At 40.2% G+C, this 26,224-nt stretch overlaps 3 protein-coding genes across 3 annotated transcripts; 1 reads left to right on the top strand and 2 right to left on the bottom strand.

Annotated features, from left to right (window-relative positions):
- Positions 1 to 657: 657 nt before the first annotated feature.
- mybl1 (v-myb avian myeloblastosis viral oncogene homolog-like 1) lies at positions 658 to 7,987 on the top strand. The gene is made up of 15 exons (XM_055230097.1): positions 658 to 1,099; positions 2,143 to 2,242; positions 2,327 to 2,398; positions 2,559 to 2,651; positions 2,871 to 3,091; positions 3,162 to 3,354; positions 3,424 to 3,498; positions 4,377 to 4,589; positions 4,682 to 5,050; positions 5,125 to 5,264; positions 5,340 to 5,454; positions 5,529 to 5,645; positions 5,739 to 5,843; positions 5,938 to 6,102; positions 6,172 to 7,987. Exons 1-15 carry the CDS (start codon positions 1,077 to 1,079, stop codon positions 6,280 to 6,282), a joined length of 2,112 nt encoding a protein of 703 aa, XP_055086072.1. The 5' UTR covers positions 658 to 1,076; the 3' UTR covers positions 6,283 to 7,987.
- A 1,286-nt stretch (positions 7,988 to 9,273) lies between these two features.
- LOC117388621 (uncharacterized) lies at positions 9,274 to 12,224 on the bottom strand. The gene is made up of 4 exons (XM_033986212.2): positions 12,057 to 12,224; positions 10,867 to 10,955; positions 9,956 to 10,200; positions 9,274 to 9,641 (listed from the first exon to the last, which is right to left on the bottom strand). Exons 1-3 carry the CDS (start codon positions 12,222 to 12,224, stop codon positions 10,002 to 10,004), a joined length of 456 nt encoding a protein of 151 aa, XP_033842103.2. The 3' UTR covers positions 9,274 to 9,641; positions 9,956 to 10,001.
- Positions 12,225 to 15,221: 2,997 nt separating this feature from the next.
- rrs1 (ribosome biogenesis regulator 1 homolog) lies at positions 15,222 to 16,520 on the bottom strand. The gene has a single exon (XM_033986192.2). The coding sequence runs from the start codon at positions 16,457 to 16,459 to the stop codon at positions 15,398 to 15,400; it is 1,062 nt and encodes a 353-aa protein (XP_033842083.1). The 5' UTR covers positions 16,460 to 16,520; the 3' UTR covers positions 15,222 to 15,397.
- Positions 16,521 to 26,224: the final 9,704 nt, after the last annotated feature.

Raw genomic sequence — 26,224 nt, 5'->3', positions numbered from 1 at the left:
CACGATGTTATTTTAATTAATAATGTATAGTATAGTTCTTGCATAGTACGATGTGCTTCTTTTGACAAAAAACACTTTAGTCCATGGTACAACGCTCAAGCACATCCAGTTCATCATATTCCCTACGTTTACAAACCCAATGCAGCGCTTCAACCTTTATTAAAATGTCGGTTTCGACCATAAAAGCGGCTTCCTTACACCACTTTTAAAAAAAAAATCTGTCCACTAAGTGTCACCAAAATCAAGTGTTAGGGCACCAGGATCACACAGACAGACCATTTTGCAGGTATGATCATTCTAAATACCATTTTGTTTTTTGATGTTTAGCTGTTTTTTGATGCACTTCGGCCTAATGGCTCAATATATAAGCTTTTTGGTGTTTTATCCACACACAATTTGAAAAAAAATATGTACTGGATACATAAAGGAACCTCATGAAATATCTCCTCAAAGATAAACATGACAAGCCAATTCAAATATTAATATTAATTTAGATGATTATTTTGATGCGGTTTTGAAGGGGTTTGAAGGATAGACACCACGTGACAAGTGAATAAAGTCCCACACCCCTTCAATAACTGACCAATCAAACTAAACCTGCACCGTCCTGTGGCGTGCGCTCTGGACCAATCAGAGCCGAGGCCGCCTGTGCACAGAATCGGCGGGATGGACGAAATTCATCTGCTGCTGAGGGACAAATGCAAAGTCCCGGGACCGTAAGCACTGTGCAGCGAACAATGACAAGAACGTGCTTTCGATTTTAAACATAAGTATTCAACAGCACTGTTTGTCTCAAGATTTTGTGTTTTACTTTTCAAAAAGGAGCGACAAAAGGGACAGAGGTCTTTGATCAGAGGATACGGCGTTTTGCTGCTAATGAAGACAGACGAGCATAATGCAGTAAGTTGCAGATGGGGACAGGCTAAAACATGCAGCTAGCCGGGATTGCAGTGTTTCTGGGAAATTAAGTAAAGATTGACAGCAGTTTCTATGGATAAAGACATTTACAAGGATTTTGAAGAGCTGCCAAACATAGGATCATCGTTCAAAGAGACCAACTCATCTACACAATTGACATGGACCACCTAAAGTCGCGCAGGTGGGTGACTATTGACAAAATGCTGTTTTGTCTTTGTATTTGTTTACATGGTATGATTAGTAACAGTAAAACAAATGCAACATACACAGATTAAATAAAAGAGTCCGAGTAATCTACTTAATAAATATAATGTTGTGGCACTTTGTAAGCCTCAGCACCTGTCACGGTCTCAGAGAATCAAAGGACACGTTTTTGATCATCCACTCCACGATAGAGCTAATGTTTGTTTTGTTTTTTATAATTATTTGAATAATTAACCGTCCTTGTAATGTATTTGTCTTTTATACTTTGGATAGGTTATAAGCAAATGCAGACGTGTGAACAATGTTCAGGCAGTGGAAGCGCGCAGTCCATTGTCAAAGTGCATGTTATGTAATAATTGAAAGACACACTCTATCTTGCTCTGAAATGTGACAATTTTTGGTGAATATAGAATTGAATATGATACAATGCATAACACAGGTAGAAAAATATCTCCTTTTACTTTAAAATGCTTCAAGTAACCTATTTATTTTAGTCTATTTACGGCAGTGATTATTGATAAGGGTCACCAGTTGGTTTACAAAGGGAACATATCAAATGGCAGTGTCCATGGATCTTTTTGTGTAGGCAGATTATTACTGTGGATAACATTTATCATTGAATGAAAGAAATCTTCACATTTTATATAACAGTCTCATCCAGTATAATTGCACTTGTGTTTTCACAGGAGCATCCTGGCCTGTGTAAGAATCATCGAATGTAGGGCACAGTTTTGCTCATTTTGAATGAGTGTAATGACAAAATAGTATGGTGTTTTTTGAATCTGGTCCGTTAGTAATTTGCAGTTCTCTTGACCACACCCCATCCTCTTTCCAAAATATTCCCTCACAAATACACCTCTGTACGTGAAAGAACCTGTTTACAGAAGAGGCCTCTTTTCCAGCAAAATGTCGCCCCTCCCTCATATGCAACATAGACCACTGCAGCAAATGAGGCATGAGCAGAGTTAATTTGATACTTACAGTCTTACAACATGGATTTGTGTTTTGTATTTATTTTAGTAGTGATGAGGATGAAGAGCTGCACTCCACAGACCCAGAGAGTAAAGAAAAGAACAAAGATAAAAAGGTCCTGTGCAAAGTGAAGTGGTCTCGTGATGAGGTAAGGTGTTATTCAGGCCTGTGACCAACCGTAAAAGGAGCGAACATATGAATACAGATAACAACGTACTCATATTGGTTCCAGGATGAAAAGCTGAAGAAACTTGTTGAGCAGCATGGAACGGACTCATGGAAATTAATAGCAAACTTCTTTTCTGTAAGTGCCCTGTGAAACAGGTATTGTAGCTTCACCCTCCTAAAGTCATGCCAAAAGTTGTAATGTGAAGTTGGGCTCAGTGCCAGATTTAGTTTTGTAGTCAACGCAGCCCAAACTGTCATGCCGTGATACAGGCTCCTCATGTGTGTGACTGTCACAGGGGAGGACAGATGGCCAATGTCAGCACCGCTGGCAGAAGGTGCTCAACCCAGAGTTGGTGAAAGGGCCCTGGACAAAAGAGGAGGATCAAAAGGTAAGATGAGACATGAGTTCCAGTTCTCCCCTGCTAAATGATAGGGGCTGTGCAAGCTTTAGACTCTATCTATCAGAACTAAATACATGAATATAGAAATTACAATTTGTATGTGTTGAGTTCTAAATCTTAATTTTATGTTATACTGTAATGTTAAGTAAACCTCCATACTCTTAAAGCGTTTTATATTCTCTCTTAAACTCCAATGTATTTGTGCAGGTGATTGACCTGGTTCACAAGTATGGCCCCAAGCGCTGGTCTGTGATTGCAAAGCATCTCCAGGGAAGGATTGGAAAGCAGTGCCGTGAGCGATGGCACAACCATTTGAATCCAGAGGTGAAGAAGTCCTCGTGGACCCAAGAAGAGGATCGCATTATCTATGAGGCCCACAAACGGTTAGGGAACCGCTGGGCTGAAATATCTAAACTCTTGCCTGGAAGGTAATTACATATAATTTTTAATTTGATCATGTAAAAAACAATAACGCTAAAGAAAAAACATAATCAACAGGACAGACAACTCTATCAAGAACCACTGGAACTCTACAATGAGGAGAAAGGTGGAGCACGAGGGCTACCTGCAGGAGGGATCCAAGAGCTTCAGCTCTGGTCAAACTGGAAGGAGACGCCACAGACAATGTCATTCTACACCCTCAGAGCCTCCGAGCAGTGACAGCAGCCCCCTCCCTGTGCCACAGAACCAGGTCAGAGAATAGACACCGCCGGCTTTGACAGAAAACTCAACATAGTAATAATGAAACTGTTGATTTCAGATTGGAGCTTACCCTTTTGATTCTCACACTGGACACTTGATGGGCAGCCTCACAAATAATCCTGCATTCTTATCAGTAAGTTAGTGTGAGCAGATGTCTATATTTTCTCTATTTCTGATTTGTACTGTCTTTGTAATCGCTAACATTGGACTTCAAATCACAAATTTGAATGTCCTGTAATTTTCATCTAACATTAATTGACAAATTATCTCAAACTCTGTGGTTTATTTGGGCAAAATCAATGTTGTCTGTTTTCTTATAATTTTTCCTGCTGTCCTCTTGATCTTCTAAAATGTGTTATAGCCATCATGCCTGGATGACCCTGACAAAGACAAAAGAATTAAGGAGCTTGAGCTACTGCTTATGTCAGCAGAAAATGAAGTTCATCATCAAGTGCAGTGCAGAGGCCCTGGTGTAAGAGCTCAGTGTGGATGTGTGTTAGCATAGTTAGCACACCCTGTTTTCAGTTTCCTTATACACTGTAAAAAGCTGATTGTAATTAAATTACTTAAACTAATTAAACATGGCACACTCTTTAATGCATAACAAAAAGTTACAAATGGAAATATCATAATTTATGTGTTGTATCCTTTTTACAGTGTTTGTGAAACAAAAAACATTTTTGTAGTCCGATTTGCTGTAGCGTTGCTATAGTAACTAGGCTCCCATCTCATAAGGCAGACTGGCATTGGTTTGTGCTTCAAAGATGCTTCTGCCCGCCTCCATCAGTCCTAGCATTAAATCCTCTCCCTGTTTCTCCCCTTTTTCACCCTAGTGGCTGTGCCGTGACTCAGCTAGCATTCTGTCTACCATGACATTTCATCATCTTAAACTGCATGTCTGTTCAAATTAACATCCTATTCCATCTCTTCAGAGAATATTTCTTAACTCTCCCATAAGATAAATAAAATACTTGAAAAAGATATAGCTAACATGCTCACCTTTTGCCCCAGAATATAGAGCAGTACTCAGGCTGGTCAGACAGTGGCAGTAGCTTGGAGGATCAGGCAGAGAGAAGATCATGGGGGGGTCCCAAAACCCCACAACGACCCATTGCACATTCTTCTGTCTCCCCAAGCAAGTTCCTAGCTGTGGAGGCCAGCACCGTCCTCTCTTCTTTGCAGACCATACCAGAGTTTGTTGAGACAATGGAGCTTATTGACTCTGTAAGTCTAGTTCAAACTGGTATATGTGGTTGTACACAAAGTTAAACAGCTCTAGCCATGTCAAATATGAAAATATGTACTGTTTTATGTAGGATCCGGTTACATGGAGTGACGTGACCAACTTTGAGTTGTCAGAGACCGAGACACTGCCCAGACACAACCAGGCTGGCTACACCGCACTGCTGCAGGACAGGAATGTTGATACTTCGGTGAGCTACACAGTAGACTGCCAGACAGCCTTATGCTTACGCAACAAGGACCCCTCCACATTTGGAGTTGGCACCACTACATCTCTGACGCCCATTACCTCATCCAAACCTGCTCACACTTCCTCTGGGAAACGGAGGAGAAGAGAGAGGGGGGAACCGTTGTCTGAACGGACCTGCAACTCCTTCCTGGATAATATTCAAAGTTCACCCAAGAAAACACCTACGAAGTCACTGCCATTTACGCCATCACAAGTACATATCTTTCCATTACCTAATTTTTAACTGTAAGTCATTCATCAGGCTTAATATAATGTTTTGTTTTGTAGTTTTGCAACATATTAGGGGCAGAGCACTTGAATCTGGATACTCCGTCTCTTACGTCAACCCCTGTGTGCAGTCAAAGATGTCTCCTCAACACCCCTGTCCACAAAGAAACCACGCCTAAGCACGAGAAAGAAAATGAAGGGTAACAAACGCACTACAGCTATAAATGACTAGATGGTCTTATTTAAATTTAAATAATGTATTGTGCACTTTGTAGATCCAGAACTCCTAAATTTCGAAAGACTGTTATGATCCCCACACCCAGGACACCCACACCTTTTAAAAATGCTTTAGCTGCACAGGAGAAAATGCATGGTCCTCTCAAAATGGAGGTAAGCCAAACAGGTATTACTGGCTTGGATATTGGAGATACTTTTGTTATATTTATTTTATATCTTGTCTTTAGCCACAGCCACTAGCATTTCTTGAGGAAGACATTCGAGAAGTTTTAAAGCACGAGACCGGAGCAGACATTTTCAACCAAACAGATGTCCACCCAGACTACCGAACATGGAAACACACTGTAAGTTATTACTTAACTAATTAGTAAAAATATACTCATATATCAAGTTAACTAATTGCTAACAATGTTATATTTATTGCTTTGTTTTTTTAGCTGGATGCTCCAGCTAGGAAGGTGCGCAAGTCCCTTGTACTCGATCCCTGGGAAAAAGACTGTCTAAATATACAACTCTTTCCAGAGCAACTCAACATTGCACAAGTAAGTTGACTTAAAGTCTTGTAACAGAAGCGGCTAAAACAGAACTGGATCTAAGTAAAATAGTTATAAATTATATTTGATATTATATTTTTAGTTGCCAGATGACAGCCTACTGACAAACTCATCGTTGGTCACAAATACAGAGGAGGAAGAAAGCAGCCGACCTTTGAACCCCTTAGATGAGGGTTCCTCTGTTTTACCTGTAAATCATTTCAAATCCCCTGCAGCTCAGAAAACACAGAAACACACTTTAAATGAGGTGACTGAACGCAAACGATTATTTTAACTGTTTCAAAAAGCACACACTGAAAAAAGCTATTCTGTGCAGGTGCACGAGTGGGAGGCTGTGGTTTATGGGAAGACTGAGGATCAGCTGCTCCTGACAGAACAGGCACGCCAGTACCTGAACCCCTACACCTCAAGAGCTCTTGTGCTCTGAACAACAGCCCCTTCACTAACCCAATACACAGTGAGTCCAGTAAGAGACAATCCAGTCAAGAAATGCACTGTCAAGGACACTCCCAAAAAGCATGGCTGCTGTTATTGTGCTTGTGCATTTTTCTAGGTCACTGTGTGGAAGGTTTTCTTTTAAATACAGAATTCACAACAATAGCATTTTTTTGTACAGACAGGTAGATTCTGCACTAGGCAGTGATAGGTAGACACTGACATTTACTTTAAATGTCATTATATTTTAAATGTTAACAAAAAACATTTAACTCATTGTGCATCTTTTCATATTCCTTGCTAAACTCAATGTTGCATAAAACAATGCTTATTAGACACAGCTTAATGATTTGCAACGCCTAATTTACAAGTAAGGAGCATGTGCATGATTTTTAGATGCTTAATGGGACACAGGTCATGTTGCACTGCTACTAATATATTTTGCTGCTGAGAACAGTGTATTTGGAAACTGGATAGCACTTGTGATGGACTGTGATGTTTTAAATAGTGCAACATTTCAACAAGGTCATAGTCAGTCAGACATTAGTTTGAATGTATTTCCTATTGTCATGTGAAAAACAGAAGGGTACCTTGTTTGTTTATTTATTTATTATCTGTCAGCTCTAAAGCTTAGATTTTAATATAAATCAGACACAATACATTTTTTAAAAGTTTAACCTTTGCTGACAAAACAGCCTCTACATACACTACAACTTTATCTGTTAGTAATACATTGAAGAATTTTATAATGCATTTTGTCCTGAAAGGGTTCATCCTTTTGAAGGCTGTCCAGTTATTTATTTAATGTCTACTAATTTATTTATTTTAAAAAAAGATTTAAGAAAAATATGAAGAATTATAAAGTTTTCCTTTTTTTCCCCTTACTCCATCATTGAGTTAGTCACTGTTTTATGTAAAATGTAGAAGTTTTATGTTCTGCATCCATAATTATTTTAAGTAGCTAGGACATTTTTTCTTAAGTCATTCACTAGCCCAATTAGATAGATTATTTCTGACCTCTAATCATAGACAAATTGCACTTTTTATCTATTGTTGTACATATCTGATGGTTTATACAGAAGGATATAGTTTTTTGTAATGTGTGGTGTTAGTTTAACATTGTTTGTGCTGTTGAAATCCTGCTGCTTGGTTTGTTACGTCCTACATCTAAGGCTACTGTGGTTAAAAAAATATCAGTGCTTCCATTTTTGTAACCATTTCTCAACCCACTTCAGCTCATGGTAAAATAACTTTGTGGCTTTGATAATATATTATTACATTTGATTTGGATCATGTATTTGTCTGAAGGAGGGTAAAAAGGGAAACCCAGGTAGACATGGGATGTGTTGCTCACAATGTGATGAAGGTTTTCTTGTATTATTTGTGTAATTCATCATACAGTGTGTAAGTTGTATGTTTTTTTGTCTGGATTTCGTTAATTCCATTGAGCTATAGTCAATAAGTTAAAAAGTTATTACTTGTGGTTTCTGAGGGAATGAATGCACAAGAGTAGCTGCAGCCATAGACTACTATAATCATGCTTGAGCAATACACTAAATGCTGGATTTAATTAAGGCATATTACAACATATTACACTATTTTGTAGCATTTACAGTTGGAATAACTGTGGTACAATGAAAATCCTGCTAAGTTTTTGTAACATTGTACTTAATTACAAAAATAAATGCATTTCAGTATATTTTATGCATCCTGTTTGTATGTCTCAGACTAACATTTCCACAGCAAGTTTTTAACAGTCAAATGTCATGAGGAGTAGAAAAAGTGGCTTCAAATTGAACCTCCTTCTATGTGTATCAATGTAAAGATGCTAACTTGGCCTGGTGTCCAGTGACACGAGCGCCTCTCGCCCCTCTCCACAGGGTCAGCTGCAGGCCTAAAGGGGCCCACTCACCCATGACTTAATGCCCCCGGGCTCCTTTGTCCTCAGGCCTGTTGGTTTTACACACCCATTCATTCAATTGCCCCCAAATGGAGGGAAGGACACAACATGATGACTTGCCCTATGCTGAAGGTGCAGCAATGCAAATGCACATACACACAAACACATGGTTTGCCATGTTCACTTAATCAATATTCCCTAAATGAAATCATTCTTGTGTAAATGCATCTATTGTTCTGATAAGGCTGCACCATAAAACTTCAAAAATAGTCTCATTAGGAGCACCTTATACCTTTTTAGTTGATTGCATGCAATAAATAACATTTGAATTCAAATTTGTCCATGTGTCAAGATTTCAAATATTTTTTAAAATTCAAATTTAAGTAAGGAACTGATTATTTAACCGCTCTTTTGTACTCTTTTGAAATTAAATATAGTACTTATATTAAATAGAATCTATCTTTCTCCACCCTTGAGTGAACATGCACACTTCTGTGCTATTGTGTTAGCAGACAGCAGATGTCAGCCCATTATAGGCCTGACAGAGCAGTCATCTGGTAGGCAGCTCGCCCCTCCCTGTGCCCTTAAAGGCAGCTCCTGAAGCAGGAGAGGATACTTTATGGGGCTGTCCTGTGTCCGGTGTGGCGGCAGTAGAAGCATCACTGTTGCCACTTGTTGCTGATGGCGACATGAGGTCACTGTGGCTCTAGTCTGGCCGAAGAGGTGGGTCACAACAGTACAGCACAGAGATGTCTTCACAAGGAAGAAAAATTTTTTATCACTTTGAATTTGAATTTTATCACTGTCATATCTGTGTCATATCTGTGTCATATCTGTGTCATATCTGTGTGATTGATTTTCCAGAATGAACGATATCTCCTTCAGTGCAACTTTATTATTGTGAACAAGGCAATTGTATCTTGTGCAGTATCTCTTGTATATGTCATATATACATTTGAGCAAAGCCATGAGACAAACTCATGACATAAATCTGTGAATCTCAGTTTGTTCAGGGGCAGGCAAGCAGAGCTCTCTCTTCATAAACATTCTTCACACTGTAAGAATGGGGCCAGTCATTCTGGCCCCAGAATGACTGGCCCCAAAGTGACTGCCCCCTACAGGCCCCACACAAAGGACTAAACCACAGACCTAATCTAGTCAGGGTGAGGACCCACTGCGTTTCCCAGCAAAGGTCAAGGCCAAGGTTGGGATTAGAGTTTGTGTATATTTTCTAGAGAGAGGTAACCTCCAGCCCTCCCTCTGCACTGTGGTACAGAGGAGAAAGAAAAGAGTGCCGTGTACATTGCTCCAGTGTTGCTCGTAGCAACAGCCTCAGTGCGTGGTCATTTGGTGAAATTTAGGCCTCAATCCTGCTTCTTTTCACCCAATTCCTCCAGCGACAACAGTGAAAGAGAGGGGCCCAGTGGGTTCAAAGGATGTGTGAGGTAATTCTTTGAAAAGAATTGGAAAATCTAGGTTTTGCTATTCAATTTTGTTCTTAACAATATGCAAACCCTAAAATGTTTCATGCATAGAAAAACAAAAAAACATTCTTCTAGACACACAAGATGTTACAGAATATAAATATTACATATTTAAAACAATTATTTTTCATTGTATAGTTGTTGTAATGTTACTGCTCACATGTGGCAATTGATGCATGAAAATGAAATATCAAGAACATTATTATGATGTTACAACAGATGCAGCTTGGTTACAACCTGAACACCTACATAAATGATTCTGCTGCTCCTTCCCTATTTACCTCCAAAACAAATTCTTTGCACAGCCCACAGTTGACAGTAGGGGGTCTAGTCATCCTCAAAGGCCCTATTGGTGGCTCCCTGGCACTGGCTCTTCCTGCGGCACTTGGACAGGATCCTGTGGAGGAGACTGGGCGACCGCTGAGAGTGCGTAGCTGAGACAGGACCCTCGCTGTCAGACTGGCCCCAGTCCAAAGCCGATCCTCCGGCTCTGTTGCCCCTCCTGAGCGCATGCTGAACGTGTCCACTGGGGACAAAGAGGAAATAACAAACACAAAGCCCTGTTTATTCCTCATGACCCAAATTCCACTGCGAGACCAGCGAGGAGCAGGACAGAGGCTGCTGTGTGCAAACTCACTGGAACACTCAAACAAACATGTACCACTACAGCCTATATGGACAAGTGGTGTGTGTGCACCCATATAAAACATAATGCCAATGCAATTTAGCAGCATTTGACAATTTGTGTTAAAATACATCATCGTAATATAATCATTAAGTATATAACATAAAATATGTATTGCAATCACACCTATTTTTTCATAAGAAAAATTAACTGTTTTAATAAGAATTTGTAATGAACTAAATGCATTTTTTTCATAGATTTTTGTTTGTTTGTAATTTATTCATTTTTATATTCTTGTAAACATTATGCTCTTTCCTTTCCCTCCCTTATTAATGAGAGTAATGCGTGGTGTACTGCGCGGGTAATGGGTGGGGGGTTGTAATCAGAGTGCATTGTTAACTAATGAGGGAGCGGAGGGGCCACCTGTTCAGAGGCACAAGGCGGAGACGGAGCAGTGGATGGGGATTTGGGGGGAGGTGGGGTCCCATGTTGGAACAGCTGCTCAGTGCTGTGTGTACATCGTGCATCTACTGTGTGTAGGGGATTTGTTTTTGTGGTAGCACTTACGTTTGATGTCTCCTTCGAACACCTGCATCGTCCGAAACTGTGCTTCTCAGAGACACAGTCCTTCTGTGACTTGTGATCTGCTTTTTAGCCTGGAAAAAGCAGAACTACTAATTAAATATGTGGCACTATGGGGCATAATGCAGGTGTAGATTGCAATGACAATGTAATACCTAAATTACATTTGGTAGTAATTACAATAAGAATCATCACAATCATTTTATAGTTATTAATCAACTTACACATCATTCAAAATTACGGACTGGAGATTCCAAGGTCAAGGTGGGAAACACCTCCAAAGGTAGTGGAGAAAGACCGAGCCAAGATTCCAGATACAGACTGACAAAATGTGGTGGTGGATAAACAACAGAGCAAAGCCGTTGTGGTGGACATCGCAGTACCAAATGATGGAAACGTCACAAAAAAAGTAACACAAGGAACTAGAGAAATACCAGGGGCTCAAAGAAGAGCTGGAGAAGGCCTGGAAGGTGAAGGCGTCATTGGTGCCTGTGTTCATTGTAGCACTCGGGGCAGTGACCCTCAAACAGGAGGAGTGGCTACAGCAGATCCCAGGAAAAACATCAGACTTCTCAGTCCAGAAAGGTGCAGTGCTAGGAACAGCAAAGATACTGCGCAGAAACCTCAAGCTCCCAGGCCTCTGGTAGAGGATCCGAGAATGGCGTAAAGGAGACCACCCGCAGAGGGTGGGGAAGAGATTTTATATGTATATAATTACAGCTTCATGTAGATTTACTTTTAATATTACAGAATCACAACAGATTCTGTATTAATAACAAAAATTACTTCTTTGAGCCCCTGGTATTTCTTTAGTTATTGTGTTGATCTGATTTTACTGTGTAAAAGCAAAATTATGTGTCACCAGTTTTTTGCAGTTCTTTAGTACTGAAAGTGAAATTCACGTATTGAAACATGTACCAAATAAACAAGACGTAACTGACCAATGGAGAGAGAGTCAAGATAGACCCATGTGTAGTGACAAATGCATTGTGCAGGTTTAACACTGCTGACTTGTATTGGAAATCTACCTGGAGCTAGTAATAAATGAGTGAAAAATGAGACATTAATATTTTCTCACTGACGCACAGCTGTACTCCCTGAGGCTGACCAGTGACAGTGACACTGACCACTCACAGACTGTATATGTGACCGCCATCACTATTACTACCACCAACCTGGTTTAGCTCCATGACGCACGAGGCTGGGAAGTACCCCCTCTGCCCGTCCTGGAGCCGTCCGAACCATCGCCCCTCCTCGTGTTTGGACAGGACCAGGACCACGTCACCAAGCGTCAGCCTCAGCTCGTCTGGCCAGTGAGGTTCGTACCTGTGCACCGCCACCATCTAGTGGACAGTGTGGAGATGACATATTGACGCAGAATGTTTACACATTTAACGTGTTACATTCTTTGCGGGACAGTTTGTGAGAGGATTAATTTGGCCATATGGATTCTGAAAAATACAACTTCTACTACTTATTTTATTGGTGTGGGCTTTTCAATTCAAGGCTAAAGTGAATGGAGAGGATTAAGGTTTAAATCTCAGAGATTAACTGTGTCTAGTGAAATAGAAACCCTAAATCTTAGATCTACTCCTTATCTGACCCTCATGTAAAATTATTGTAGCTAAATGACATACATAGAATTTAATACATAAACACTAGGCCTAAAGATCATAGTAATACAGTTTAGGTAGTTAATTTAAATATGGATAATAGTGTTGCATGTGTGTTTATATTGCATCAAGTGAAAATAAAGAATATTCTTGCCATTTCAGCTTCAGCTCTGAATTGACATCTTCCTGTTGGAAAAAAACAAAAACATAAAACCAAAAAATCAAGTGTATATTGCTACAGATTGTTGATTGAGACTACCCCTTAGAGTGGACGGAGCCATAACACTGAAGTCTTATGGCGCAGTAATGTCATGCTACACCACGCTCCACTGCAGTCCTTATAATTCACCTTACCTTGGGGAGCCAGGACAGTGGTGAAGACATCAAAGTGCTCATTGCTGTGCATGTAGATCCGCTGCATCTTGACGATCTGGTGTCTTCTCCGTTCCTTCCGCAGTGCCTTAAATAAATGCGGCTGACTAATCCACTGCAGCAGAGTGAAGCAACGAAAACTACACACTATTTTTAAGATTAAACCAATTAAACATTCTTATTTCCCAAGGATGATAAACTGTCATCTATAATATCATGCCTGAACAGTTTTTGTTTAGGCACCATCTGGTCACATGTGGAAAATAACAGGCGAGGGCCACAAGTCGCGTGATGGGAATTCAGATTCTTTCATTTAACTTTGTCATGAGTGGCTGATTGATTTCGGGTTATCGACTATGTCTCATTTTCAAGTGTCCCGGGTGAGCAGGGACAAAGACAAATGGCTTGGGATGGACAGCTGAACAGATGGTGATGTACCCCCTCAGCGCCCCCCTTCCATGTCCCATCGCACACCTCTCCTCTGCTCCAGAGCGATGGACATGGACTGTCATATTGTGAAATGTGAATGAATACACACGGTCAATAGGATTTATAACTAATACTTTAATTACCACCCTCGACTTTGTGATCAAGGGAAAATTCAGGACACAGCAGTAGACTTAGAGACTCTTAAATAAACCACAGCTCACACATATCTCAATAGTAAATGAAATACAGCGTCTATAAAAGCCGGTTGAGGGTGACGCCAGTGTCAGTGGCCAAAGTAGAGTCCTTATATAACAAAGTTCCTCTTTGCCAAGCTGCTTAAGACTTAGACGCCAACATCAGAATGTAAGTACAGCATCAAACTATAGTTAGATAAACCAATAGTACAAATACTTGGGTATTCATACACCTCATCACCATGGTGGGAGGATTAACCATATTTGTATAACAGGGCAGGTAATAATATACACATTTTCCATCAGGGTCATATGGAAGCCCGTTTCCGCCATGAAAAAAAAAATAAAAGCCCCACAGAAAGTCGAAATTACGAGTTTTAAACTCGTAATTATGAGTTTTAAACTCGTAATTATGAGTTTAAAACTCGTAATTATGAGTTTAAAACTCGTAATTATGAGTTTAAAACTCGTAATTACGAGTTTAAAACTCGTAATTTCGACTTTTAAAACTACTAATTATGAGTTTAAAACTCGTAATTAGGACTTTTAAAAGTATGAATTATGAGTTTATAACTCGTAATTTTGGGAATGTAACATTTACAAAAAGTGAACCTCATCAATTTTGATTAAATGAATTTGGTATTTTAATAATTTCCTCAATAAACCAGCGGGGTTGTGACCAGCTGGCACTCTGCTCAGACCAGGAAAACGAGCGCTCACAGACACAGAGCACAGCTCATGAGTGGTCAGAACAGCACTCAGGGCCCACTGATTTGTTCAAGACGCCAGAAACTTTACTGGAGCTTAATTTATTCATTTTTTAAAAGTATGTAGGTGATAAACATAACAGTCCTCCTCCTGTCTCCTCTGCTCTGTACACTCAGTTGCAGTGTGCTACAAGCTCAATTAAGACTTTAAAAGTTCTAATTACGAGTTTTAAACTCATAATTAGTAGTTTTAAAACTCATAATTACGAGTTTTAAACTCATAATTAGTAGTTTTAAAAGTCGAAATTACGAGTTTTAAACTCGTAATTACGAGTTTTAAACTCATAATTACGAGTTTTAAACTCATAATTACGAGTTTTAAACTCATAATTACGAGTTTAAAACTCGTAATTTCGAGTTTTAAACTCATAATTACGAGTTTAAAACTCGTAATTTCGAGTTTTAAACTCATAATTACGAGTTTAAAACTCGTAATTTCGACTTTCTGTGGGGCTTTTATTTTTTTTTTCATGGCGGAAACGGGCTTCCATAGGGTCAAGATATTTTCCAATTTTGAAATTAACAATTGACAACATCCAGGTTAATTTGTCAAGGCAAACATATTAGATGGAGGGAAATAAGGCAGGAACAATAGGCAAGGGGGCAGGTGTGTTACGATGTTCACAAATACAATGAATAATAATTTTGTAACTAAGCAATACAAAATTGTAGTTATGGCATTTGCAAGTTCAAAAACCCACGGAAATTCAGTTGCGTGTGCTACACAGTCAAAAGGTTTCTTGTCCCAAACTGGAAGACATAGAAGGGAACACATTCCCTCATGTTTCTCCTGAAATTTAGACACAAAACCTTAATTATGATCTACCATGGAACGTTGGTCAAAAATGTCACTCACTGCCTTTTAATTCATATTTAATTCTGAACTGATGCACTGGTAGTTGCCAGAACGTCTGAGACAGCAAACTGATTCATGTAGTCAAAAAGTATAAGACGACACTTAAGATTTATACTTCACTAGCCCAATTGACATAGTAAAGACATTTATTATCACCAAAAAGCTTGGGGGAATATTTACAATTACATTTCATTAACAGAAGAGTCATGTGTGAACTTATATTTGTACACAATAGTCCGTGTAATGACAAGGCACAGTCTGAATTGAAGATATCACAGTCTACACTCATTTCTTTCCAGGTTTGCCTTTTCGCTTGCCCCCACCTCCTCCTGCTGCTTTACCCCCTTTACCTTTACCACCTTTACCGCCTTTACCACCTTTACCCGCCGGGCCCCTGCCTTTTCCAGGCATGTTCCCCTTACGTCCTTTCTTCCCAGCTCCTCTCTTATATTTAGCAGCAGCCGCTTCTTTGTCCTCCTCTCTCATTTGCTTATTGACAGCTTTGGTTACATTCAACTTGGGCTTCTTGCTGTCCATAATTTGAAGGAGATCCAGCTGTTTCTGTTTCTCGTTTGAAAAGTCTCCAATGACCGGCTCAAACTTCCTCTTCTGACCTTTCTTCTTGGAGGCCTTCTCTTTGGGCAGCTGGTCCTGGAACCTGCCCACGGATGCTGTGGATGTTTTGGCCACGCTTACAGCTAGGGCCAACTCGTCTTTGGATTGTTGCGCTTTGGGAGTCAGCCCCGTTGTTGGTATTTTGATCTTTTGGGCCCTGGCGATGTTCTTCAACCTGTTCAGCTCGTTCTTTGCCACGCGCTCTTTCTTGGCTTTTACGCGTTTAGCAAACTGGTCCTCATTTGGGTCAGCCTTGTTGGGCACCTCAATCAACCAGTCTTTAGTGTCATCATTAGCTCTTTTATAGCCCCATCGCCTCCTCCATTCCTTAGCATTTTCATCCCATACCAGATTTGTCTTCTTTTTCTTCTGTATCCCCTTCAGCTTGGCGAACTGCTCCCATTTAGTCGGGGGTTTGGGCTTCGGTGGAGGCTTTTCTCTCGGCAAAGGTGTCGCTGGGTCGGGTAGTTTAGCCACTATCGCCTCCTCAACCCTCTCAGTCGGCACTTTCCATATCTCGTTTATTAGTAGCTGCGTGTTGTCCCTGGCCAGCTCTTTCAAAAACTCCTCTCTGTTCTGTTGGCGCAGTTCAACGCGGTTCGGATCACATGCCAGCAGGTTACCGATGTCAAACACCAAATCTAGGTCCTTCTTTACGGTGATACTTTTTTGTTTTTCTGCTTCGTCTTGCTCTGCTTTAGCCAGCAGCTCCTCAACACTGCTTGCTGCCATGTTGTCTCTGCAAACCAAACGCACGTGGGGAGCAGAATGTCATTTTCAGCCAACCACTTCCGGGTTACGAATGACATTTCCTGTATCTGCCACAAGGGGTCGACATTGGCTTAAGTATTTCAGTTGTTATGTCCACAAAATCAAATAGTTTTTTTTATTTATTTATTTTTAACAAAAGTAATCTTACACTTACAACGAAAATAGGGAGTTGAGCAATTATTTGGGTTTTTGATTACTTTGACGCCGCTTACTTCATACATGCTGTGGAGTGCAGTTTTGCAGGTAAATGTATCCTGTAGTTGGACTTTTTATAGCATTAGCATATCGTTTGTATATAGTATTTGCATACTATTGAATGCTAGGCAAGAGTAAGGATACATTACCCTGGTGTCTCTTTATTTTATCTTATTAGCCTCATTAACATGAAACAAATAAGGCTTTCACCAACAAAAAATATTCACAGTAAGTTACCAGTCTTTACATTGACTTCCTCAGTGTTGGCTTTGTAATGTGTGCTAAATATTTGACATGACAATTTAAACTGCACTGTCCTTTTCTGTTGTCCTCGCCGCCTTTTAGATGCCTTCAGAACATGCAAAATCCATAGCCCAGTTGTACCCAAATAGCCTAAAGTAGGTGTTTAATCAAATGTGTACTATGAAAAAGAAAAATACAAGTGTTCTGCTAGGCTTTTTAATTATGTGACTGAAGAGTGAATGTATAAGAAAAATCTATTTCCATGCAGTGAAATCTGAACCTCATACCAGCAAATGCAAGGTGAGTAAAGTGTCCTGCTCAATAGCACAAATACAGTATGCACCATGACCAGAGCAGGGTTTGAAGGGATTGATGCATAAAGCTTGTAGATAGTGGGCAAACACTTTGACACTTTTATCTTTTCATCAGAGCTTAATCAACTGTTACTTTTCTCTTCTTTATTCTATATGTATGATTCTCTCTCAGACCATGCATTATAATAACCCTATTTTAGTCCCTGCTCCCACTCATTTACACAGAGAGATGGAGCAGGCGGGCGGGGGTCTCTTATTACTACTGAATGCAGCTTGTGGCTCAAAGACGCTGGTGTTATTATTTTGGGCAGCAGTAATTATATTCATCGCTAGACTTGCCATGTGAATGCTAACACAGTGACAGGCACAGAGATAAGGTCACAAGTGATGCTGTGTTTAGAGAAGGGAGGAAATGCGTAATTAGTGGCCCAAAGTCCCTGTGGTGATTTAGAGGGGGCTATAAGGTCCGCTGTGACGTCAACATATAGTTTCTAAAAATCATCCAATTTGAGCCTGTCCTCTTGTTAGCACTGCCGCCACACAACATCAGGGATTTTCTTTATATGTTCTTCCGATTTAAAGCCTGACCAAAGATACATGGCTTTTCTATGGCACTGCTTTTGTTGCACATTGACAAGATAAAGTTCCCCATGTCCTTTAAGACGATGGGATAAAAGTTATTTGAAATGATATAAAATAGATGTAGTTTCGTGTTCAGAAATAGAATGTGATCTTGTAGTAGAGCATTGCAAACGGCTGAGCTTATTCTCTACATAGGCCTATACAACCGTTCCCTACCAAATAGTGCAAGGATAAAGGTTTTTTGCATTATTTCTGAAGTGAAGGCTATACTTACACATTCTTGCTTGTTGAATGCGAAGCCTTAGGAAGAGGAGGTGGGCTATAGCACAGGTGTCTGTTTAATCCTGACCCCCCTGAACCATGTTTGCTATGGTGTCAATAATTCATCATGCTCAGGCACTGCTCCCTGTCCCCTTGGGAAGATGCATGTATTTGAAAAGGAACAGAAAATGCAATGTAAATGTACATATTTGCAGAGATTATCCCCAGTTTGAACTTTATTAAACATTTAAATCCAAATTGATCTGGTCATAATAGTCCAATTTAAAGTCATGGCACATCTTCAGTATCCTGTCTTTACTTTTAAGTACATTTCCTTTAGGGGTGGCCACAGTGATCAAGATATATATATATATATATATATATATATATATATATATATATATATATATATATATATATATATATATATATATATATATATATATATATATATATATATATATATATATATATATATATATATATATATATATATATATATATATATATATATATATATATATATATATATACTGATTGCTGATTGCATCCAGTGCCACTAATGCACAACGCAAAGTTTGTGAATTTAGAAGTTCACACGTAGGGGTGCACTATCTTTTTCTACATGAATATTACGTCAGCTTGTACGTAACAGGCTGCTCCTTGGCTCACATTATGTTCTACAGAAGGGCAATGTCGCCTTTTCATCAAACGCATAGTAGCTGGTTGCCATCAAGCACATGAATCACAGGAAGAGAGAGAGGACGTTCATTCATGTTGAGGCCTAGAGGCACTAACTTCTCTCGTCTCAAAGTTATCCTGTTTGCATCACAGACGAGGTGAGAGCACTGCAGGCTCTGATGCACAAAAAGTGCAAAATAATCTCATCACCTTTTTGGCACAAATCGGAGGTGATTAGCTGTTGACACTTTGCCTGGGTATTTATAGCTCTTAAACGTTACATAAATTCTTATAACCTACTTCACTGGAGGGCAGTGTTGTTATTTTTGTATTGTGGCATTAGTGAATTTTTCAAGGAGCAACAAAACGGGATTCATATTGTTCATACAAATGATAAAATAGTTCTCTCTATGTAATGATTATGATTGCATGCCTAGAAATATTCATAAAAGGGAGTGTGGCCATGTGAACGTATGAAGCCATTTATGCAAAACTAATAATCCACATGACAAGCTTAGGCACTTTGTAGATTGCTCTTACGGCTTCCTGGTGCCATAAGCTGAACAGGAGGGATCCTGTTCAGTTTGCTGATAGATAAGGTCAGAGTTGTATTGAGTTGTATTGTATTTGTGAGTGTTTGGGATAGAAACGTCTTCAGTCTATTTGCCAGACAAATGGCACTTCATATCCTGAGAATAAAACTAATGTGCAGCATATACATTATTGGCATCTGACACCTATTTAACATAAAATAACCTTTTTTCAGTCAGTTGAGCTGAAGCTTGGAGTGGTGTATTAAGCTGCCTCAGGAATCCTGGCCAGGTGCCTGGACACAGCATGCCTTAGAGAGAAGAGTCCTTGAGATCTCACCTCATCCACATTAACTGTATGCATGAGACAGGAGCAGCTAACAGCAGAGTGACATATGCACATGCACGCTCCTGCTGGAAAGCCCAGCCTAGCGACACAGCTACTCACAGAGGTCGCCTCTTCCTCAACTTCAGCTACAGCACTCTGTGCCTGTGATCATATGGAAATTCAGGGCTTGCACAACTTTCCTCAAAAGTTAGTGCTGAAGTACATCCCCACATAATATGAGAGTGAGCACTTGAAAGGAACCATAAGTGGTGGAAAAGACCTGTGGATTTGTGGTGTGCATAGTTCTTATTGCTGGGCTTCCAGTGGTGGTATCCAACTATGTTGAGCACATGGTTTTTCTCACATTATGTTATTCCGTGACTCACCAGGAAAAAGACAGAGGTTTGCCTAACATCAGGTAATGCCAGAGAAATCCTCTTTGAAGCCTTGGTGAAGCTCCAGTAATGAGGGGGCTGAGCTCTGGCCCTTTTGCGAGGGGCATCCTAGACCTTTATAGATCCCCTGTTAATTAGTCCAAGGAGCACAAGGTGCATAATTAGACAGATTCTGAGTATAAGCAATGTAGAGCGACACTGACTCCCATGAGGAAGTCTCACTGTAGGATGGATGTGGAATTTGGATAACTGCAATTTAGTTAGGAGGAAATCATTCCAACAAAATGATAAACAGTGCTAAGCCCAAGCTCATTTTAGCGCAGCACATTGCCATTTGCAAAAGAAATTATGAACATCTGAAGAATGTGATCATTATGTGAAAATTGTTCAGATAAAAAACAGGGCACACATAATAATGCACCCTTCACATGCTTTATCAAAAGCAAGAGGGCTTTTAGACTCTAAGTGCCACTTCACTTGATGCCAACAGATTTTATGGTAGTGGACTGTGGGGAATGAAGGATGAAAAAAGATTGAAGATAGAGTTTTAAACAAAACATGAAATTTGACAAGTGACAAATGGCCTTTTTAGAGACGCGTGGAGACTGTACAAGTGCTTTTGTCTCCCATGTGGGCAGCAAATCATGCTCCAGTGATATTTCTCCAGAGCTTTGACGAGTCATTGAGACATTTTATCTGACAATTTGACTTATAAAAAACTCTCAGTCATCTATAATCAGCATAAAGTGTCGAGAGGAAAATGCAGTTTGCAAGAAGTGAGGTCATGTGGTTTGTGTTGCTATACGTCATAGTAAGGTCCTTTCTTCCATCAGGTTGCTCCTGAATATATTCCTGACATGGCTCATGTGAGGCTGTGTCCAGCTCAGACCTGGGACAAATCGCACTCTCTCTGGGGAATAGACTGTGCTCACACTCTATTCAAGAGCCATGGCTATGGATCACTCAACATTGGCGAGTGAGTCAGAGGAGCCCTGCTCATTAGTAAAAGGGCAGAAGCCATCTTGGTCATCTCGAGCTTGCAGCCCCTGTCACTTATCGCTCACAAACTGTCACTGTGTCGACGGCATGCTAAGTGTCCACAGTCAACGCATTTATGCCCAGTTAAAGATGCTCTTGGACATTTATTCCACAAAGTAACTCCTGTTGCAAACTTTGGCTTCTTCTGACAAACTTATCTGATCAATACAGCGATTAAATGTTTGTCACGTATTGTAAACTCCTTGGCCTGAAATGATGCAACGATCACTAATTACAAGTCGGGCTCCTTCCAGCTGCCCTTTGTCATGGCATAAGAGACATTAAACCTCGTGGGGATAACGTGGGACTGTCCTGAGCTAAAAATAGTGTGGATCGTATACATCTGGGCAGGGACCCTCCAGCAGTGGCTTTGAAATGGAAATGCATATGCCTGTTTTATCCATTCCCTGGAGTTTGAGCAAGTTAACAATTAATAAGTATTGGACAAGGCATCTCAGGTTTCAGAGAGTCACGGTCATGGTTGCTTTAAAGTCCTGACAAAATGTGCTCAAGTCAAAGTCAGCAAGTAGCATGAATATTCGTTTAATGATTGCATACTTTTTGTCTTTGTTGGTAGTGAAATAGGTCCTTTGTGTTTGACCAATCACTCAGTCTGTACTGAAAAGTTATGAACATGAAACCCACACAGACACAAGGAGAACATGCAGACTCCCATCAACATAGCCCCAACTGACCCAGAGTCAACCGCTTAAACCTTCTTGCAGTCATATGAAAGATGCTCTCTGTATATGCATATTGAATTTTTATACACAATCTTCTGATGCAAATTGCACATAGGACCCAACTAAAGGAAAACAGTGAAGCACAACCCCTCAGTAAAGGATGTTCTGACACAAACAAGGACAGTGCATCACATGGAAAGTGATTAGTGCTCCTAATGGATTTGTAAGGAAAGGTTTTGAGAGGTCTTAAATGTTTCAGTATTGGTACTTAACTGAAGCCCCTCGCCCACAGTTCCCACTCACCCCGAGGAAAGCTGCAGGTTGTGACCTTCAGAACATAAAACTGTAATGTATGGAGCACTCCTCACTCCAGAAAGGCTTTGGCACAAAAGAGCTCAGCCTGGTGTGAAGAGCCCTAACCTGCATCACCCAGAAGTGCACACATCTGAAATCACTGCACCTTTGTGTAAGCCTTTGGATCTCAGCATGCAAAGCAGATTTCCACCTCCATTACTCTTCAAAGAGGAACACTTTTATTCAGTAAACACAGACTGTGACAGCTTCCGAAGCCTTGGAGCATGATGCTGCTCCCTCTGAGGTCCTTGACATCATTTATTTGGCCACACCTGCTCTGGCTCTGAGGGTATGGATAGGGCTTAACATGTGGAACTCCTGCTGCTCTGTTATCTTATCTGCTTCATTGAAAGATGAAGAGCGCTGTTAAACCGGAAAATGGCAGTAATTCCTTCTTGAAAAAATACAAACTGTTTGAGGCTCCTGAATGCCTCTTTAGTTTCCATTCTGTTGCTTATGGGAATACCTCTCCAATTTGCACACGTGCACTTCCTTCAAGCACCTGGAAGTAACTGCAAACATCAGTGGTGCTGCGCTAATTCTCAGGTTTATTTTGAGCTTATTTAGACTTTTCTCTGAAGCAGGAATTAGACGTAATTGTCACTCACGCTGTGCAATGAGTGTCATTTGCTCCATGGCTGCATACACAGTGTCAATGACGAGTAATACAAGTGACATATACTCCCAAATAAAACGCGATGATTCAGTGTCACTGATCTGAACACAGAACGGATGCGGCTCCATCTTTGATTCTTTACATGCCATTACTGGGAGAAAGGCAGCTTTACTGTATGTGTGAAAGACCCGGGGCTATGTAACCTACTGTAGGCTCTGTGTAGTTACTGAGACTTCCTCCTGCCCTCATTTAAAGTCATTGCCAAGTCCACCTTAATATCCAGCCTTGGGGGTATTGTTAGATTCAATTAGGCAAATGGCTGCATAGGCTTAATCGCAGCTCATGGTTTCATGTGAGCTATAATGTTACTAGATCTAACATTACAGACGCCTACAACATGCATTTTATTTGCATTGAAAGTTTAGTTGGAGTTATGATTCACGGGTTATATAATTTATTGTATAACTAGCAGATACCATTTTAAATAATGATGTTTAGAAATTAACAATGAAATTCCTAATAATATAATAATAGTGCTGAGCAAAATTGATAGTTTGGCACAGGCAAACTCAGCATGCACTGAACAGTAAAGGTCCCAGTTTGTAGAAAAGAGATTGGGGATCCAAATCCCCAATCTAATTAATGTTTACATAAACGTGGTTGATGTTATTCACATATGCTGTGTGGGGCAGGTCAGGGAGCTTAGGGAAAGCCCTCTAGAGTGCAACAAAGCCCTCTGAACTGGACCAATCAGTAGAGATTCAACATTGATCACACAGAGATTGGCCACAAATGTCGATTTTTTTTGCAGTTAATTAGTAAGGTTAATTAGTATTTGAAACTGTTACATTAGGTGCTCAAATCTAACATTGTGTGCTGATATTAAATTTCTATCTAGCAATTACAACACGCTACCATTAGGGAGCACTTAAGGAGCTTTCATTTACTCCAATGCTAATCTAAATGTCTTCACAAGAAAAAGACAAGTTGCATAACAATGAATGCTCTGCATTTGAATGTTTTCTTGTTAGCACTACTGTACAGTGTTAATGTCATGTTTAATTAGACCAAGATTAAACAGCTATTAAAAGAACAGTTGCAGTGGTGGAGCAATCAAGATGCACTAATTATGTAGGTGCCATTAGTCTTTCTGACTGTAGGATCTTTAATTATATTGTAGAAGAGAGCACAGGTTTCATAAGGTTGACCTTGCGCCAATGCTTTTACGCATCTTTATTGTCAACTGAGAAGGTCCTCACTCATTTGTGTTCAGTACTTTTTTACTATTAGACTTAGGCTTTTATATCTACATCATATTTATTTTATAGATTAACTTTTTCATTCATAGATTTCATAAAGCTGGCTACAAACTAGAATAGTACTGCATATTTATAAAGAAAGAAGGGTTAAGGATTTCACTGTAGGTTGGCATGGTGACAATAATCGCAAATAATTGTTCAATTATGATGTATTTCTCACAATTTTATACTGTGACATCCTTAATGGCACATTCAAGTTAATAAATTTCAAGTCATGTGTCGTAACCAGCGGGGCGTAGGGACCAAAGGTGCGGGACTCACGAAATTTTAACGTTTTTATTCACAATAAGTGTTCATAGAGACCACAGTTCATTTATCCACAAGGCCGGGGAACGAGGGTGCTTCATAGCATAGTGTCCGAAATAACATAGTTCATAAATCCAGAGTAGAATAACAAAGTTCATAAATCCAGAGTAGCTGGGGAGCGTGGGTGCAGGTCCATGAGTGCGGAGAGACACAAGTGCACGACAAGGTAAGACACAAGACCATACCAGGGCGGAGGTGCGGTTGCTGGGGGAGTCCGGAGCTGGTTCTCGGGCGGAGATCTGGAGCAGAGCAAAAAAGTTCGAATAAGACAAAAGTGTACAAGAAAGGATCAAAGTACTAAGCCATGAGCATAATCACGTGAAACACGCGGACGTTCTGGCGCCGAGTGTCTGGTCCTGACTCCTTTTATCCACGGCGGGTGGTGTTGATTACGTTGATGGGAAGCAGGTGCGCGCAGGAGGAGTCAGGACTCCACCCAGCTCCGGAGACAGGCAGGTGAGGGAGGGGGGAGCGAGAACACAAGGACAGCAAAACAGGGATCACGACATCATGTTAAAATGCAACTATTAGTTTTGTGTAGGTAGGTAGGTGTTCTGGGCATGTCCCACCGGGAGGAGGCCCCGGGGAAGACCCAGGACACGCTGGAGGGACTATGTCTCTCAGCTGGCCTGGGAACGCCTTGGGATCCCACCGGAGGAGCTGGAGGACGTGTCTGGGGTGAGGGAAGTTTGGGAGTCCCTGCTTAGACTGCTGCCCCCGCGACCCGGCCCCGGATAAGCGGAAGAAAATGGATGGATGGATGGATAGTTTTGTGTATATCTCACTCTCCAACTTTCTATTTCCCCTTTAGGATCGGTAGAGGTTTGTGTCAGTTCTTTTGGAGTTTGGATAATAATTATGTGATAAATTTACTCTCATCATCGAGTATGGAAGATTAAGGTCACTGTTGCTTTTGTAATGATTGCGGAGATGGTGCCATTTCAGACACTCTGCACAATGAGGATTTCAGAGCAGACGAAGGCCGTACAAAGATTACAACATGGTGCCAAAAGACTGAGCACAAAAACCACATAAGCCACATAACAGACAACATGGTAACCCTACTTCTAAAGAGTGATCTATATTTTATTTAGTGTTGCCAGTTGGAAAGACTTCTCTCTATCTCTGTATTGGCCTTCCTGGTGTAGGTGGTGAGCTTGCCTTTAGTGATTTGTTTTTGTTTAAATGTGTGACTGAAAATGGAAGTATCAGAAATGAAATCAAATTGATGGCAGTGTATTAAGAAAAAGGTATCGATTTTCTTTGGCCGTTTTTAGCGTTTCTGTCGTAAAGGAGCTACGCTTTGAATTAGTCAATGGATCATAAACTTCCAACACCTGCTTTTTACTGAATGATTTGAAAAACATGCTTTGGGAACTAGGAGCATTGATCAAAGGGCATTTATCTGCATCCCTGGGATAAATAAATACATAGAATACTCAAACGCATAAAACAATGTAAATTTGCAAGTAGTGAATGTTCATGCTAAAAAGTGATATTAAACTGTATCCCCTTTACACCCACTCTGGGGTGAAATGGGGCATCTATATGTGGTTTTATTAAGTCTTTGCATAACTAAGTAGACAGATGTTAAATGTTATAGGGATGCACTCCAACAATGCAGTAATCTATTAATTACCCAGAACAACACTCAAAATCACAGTGTTTTCTTGTCACAATCATTTTAACATTTTAATTATTTTACATTGTACCATCCACTGAAACAAAAATAAATATATTTATTTATTTATTTATTTATTGTATTTTCAAGCTTTTCACAACTGCCATGCAATGTATCAAGCGTGCAGGTGTTGTTCCTTTAAAATAAAATCTGTTCTACAGTCGGTCTCCTTAAACATATGATCCATTAGCTGTGTTGTG

The sequence above is a fragment of the Periophthalmus magnuspinnatus genome, chromosome 20, assembly GCF_009829125.3.
Source record: "Periophthalmus magnuspinnatus isolate fPerMag1 chromosome 20, fPerMag1.2.pri, whole genome shotgun sequence".
Classification (NCBI taxonomy): domain Eukaryota; kingdom Metazoa; phylum Chordata; class Actinopteri; order Gobiiformes; family Gobiidae; genus Periophthalmus; species Periophthalmus magnuspinnatus.
This window is presented reverse-complemented; position numbering and strand designations above follow the sequence as displayed.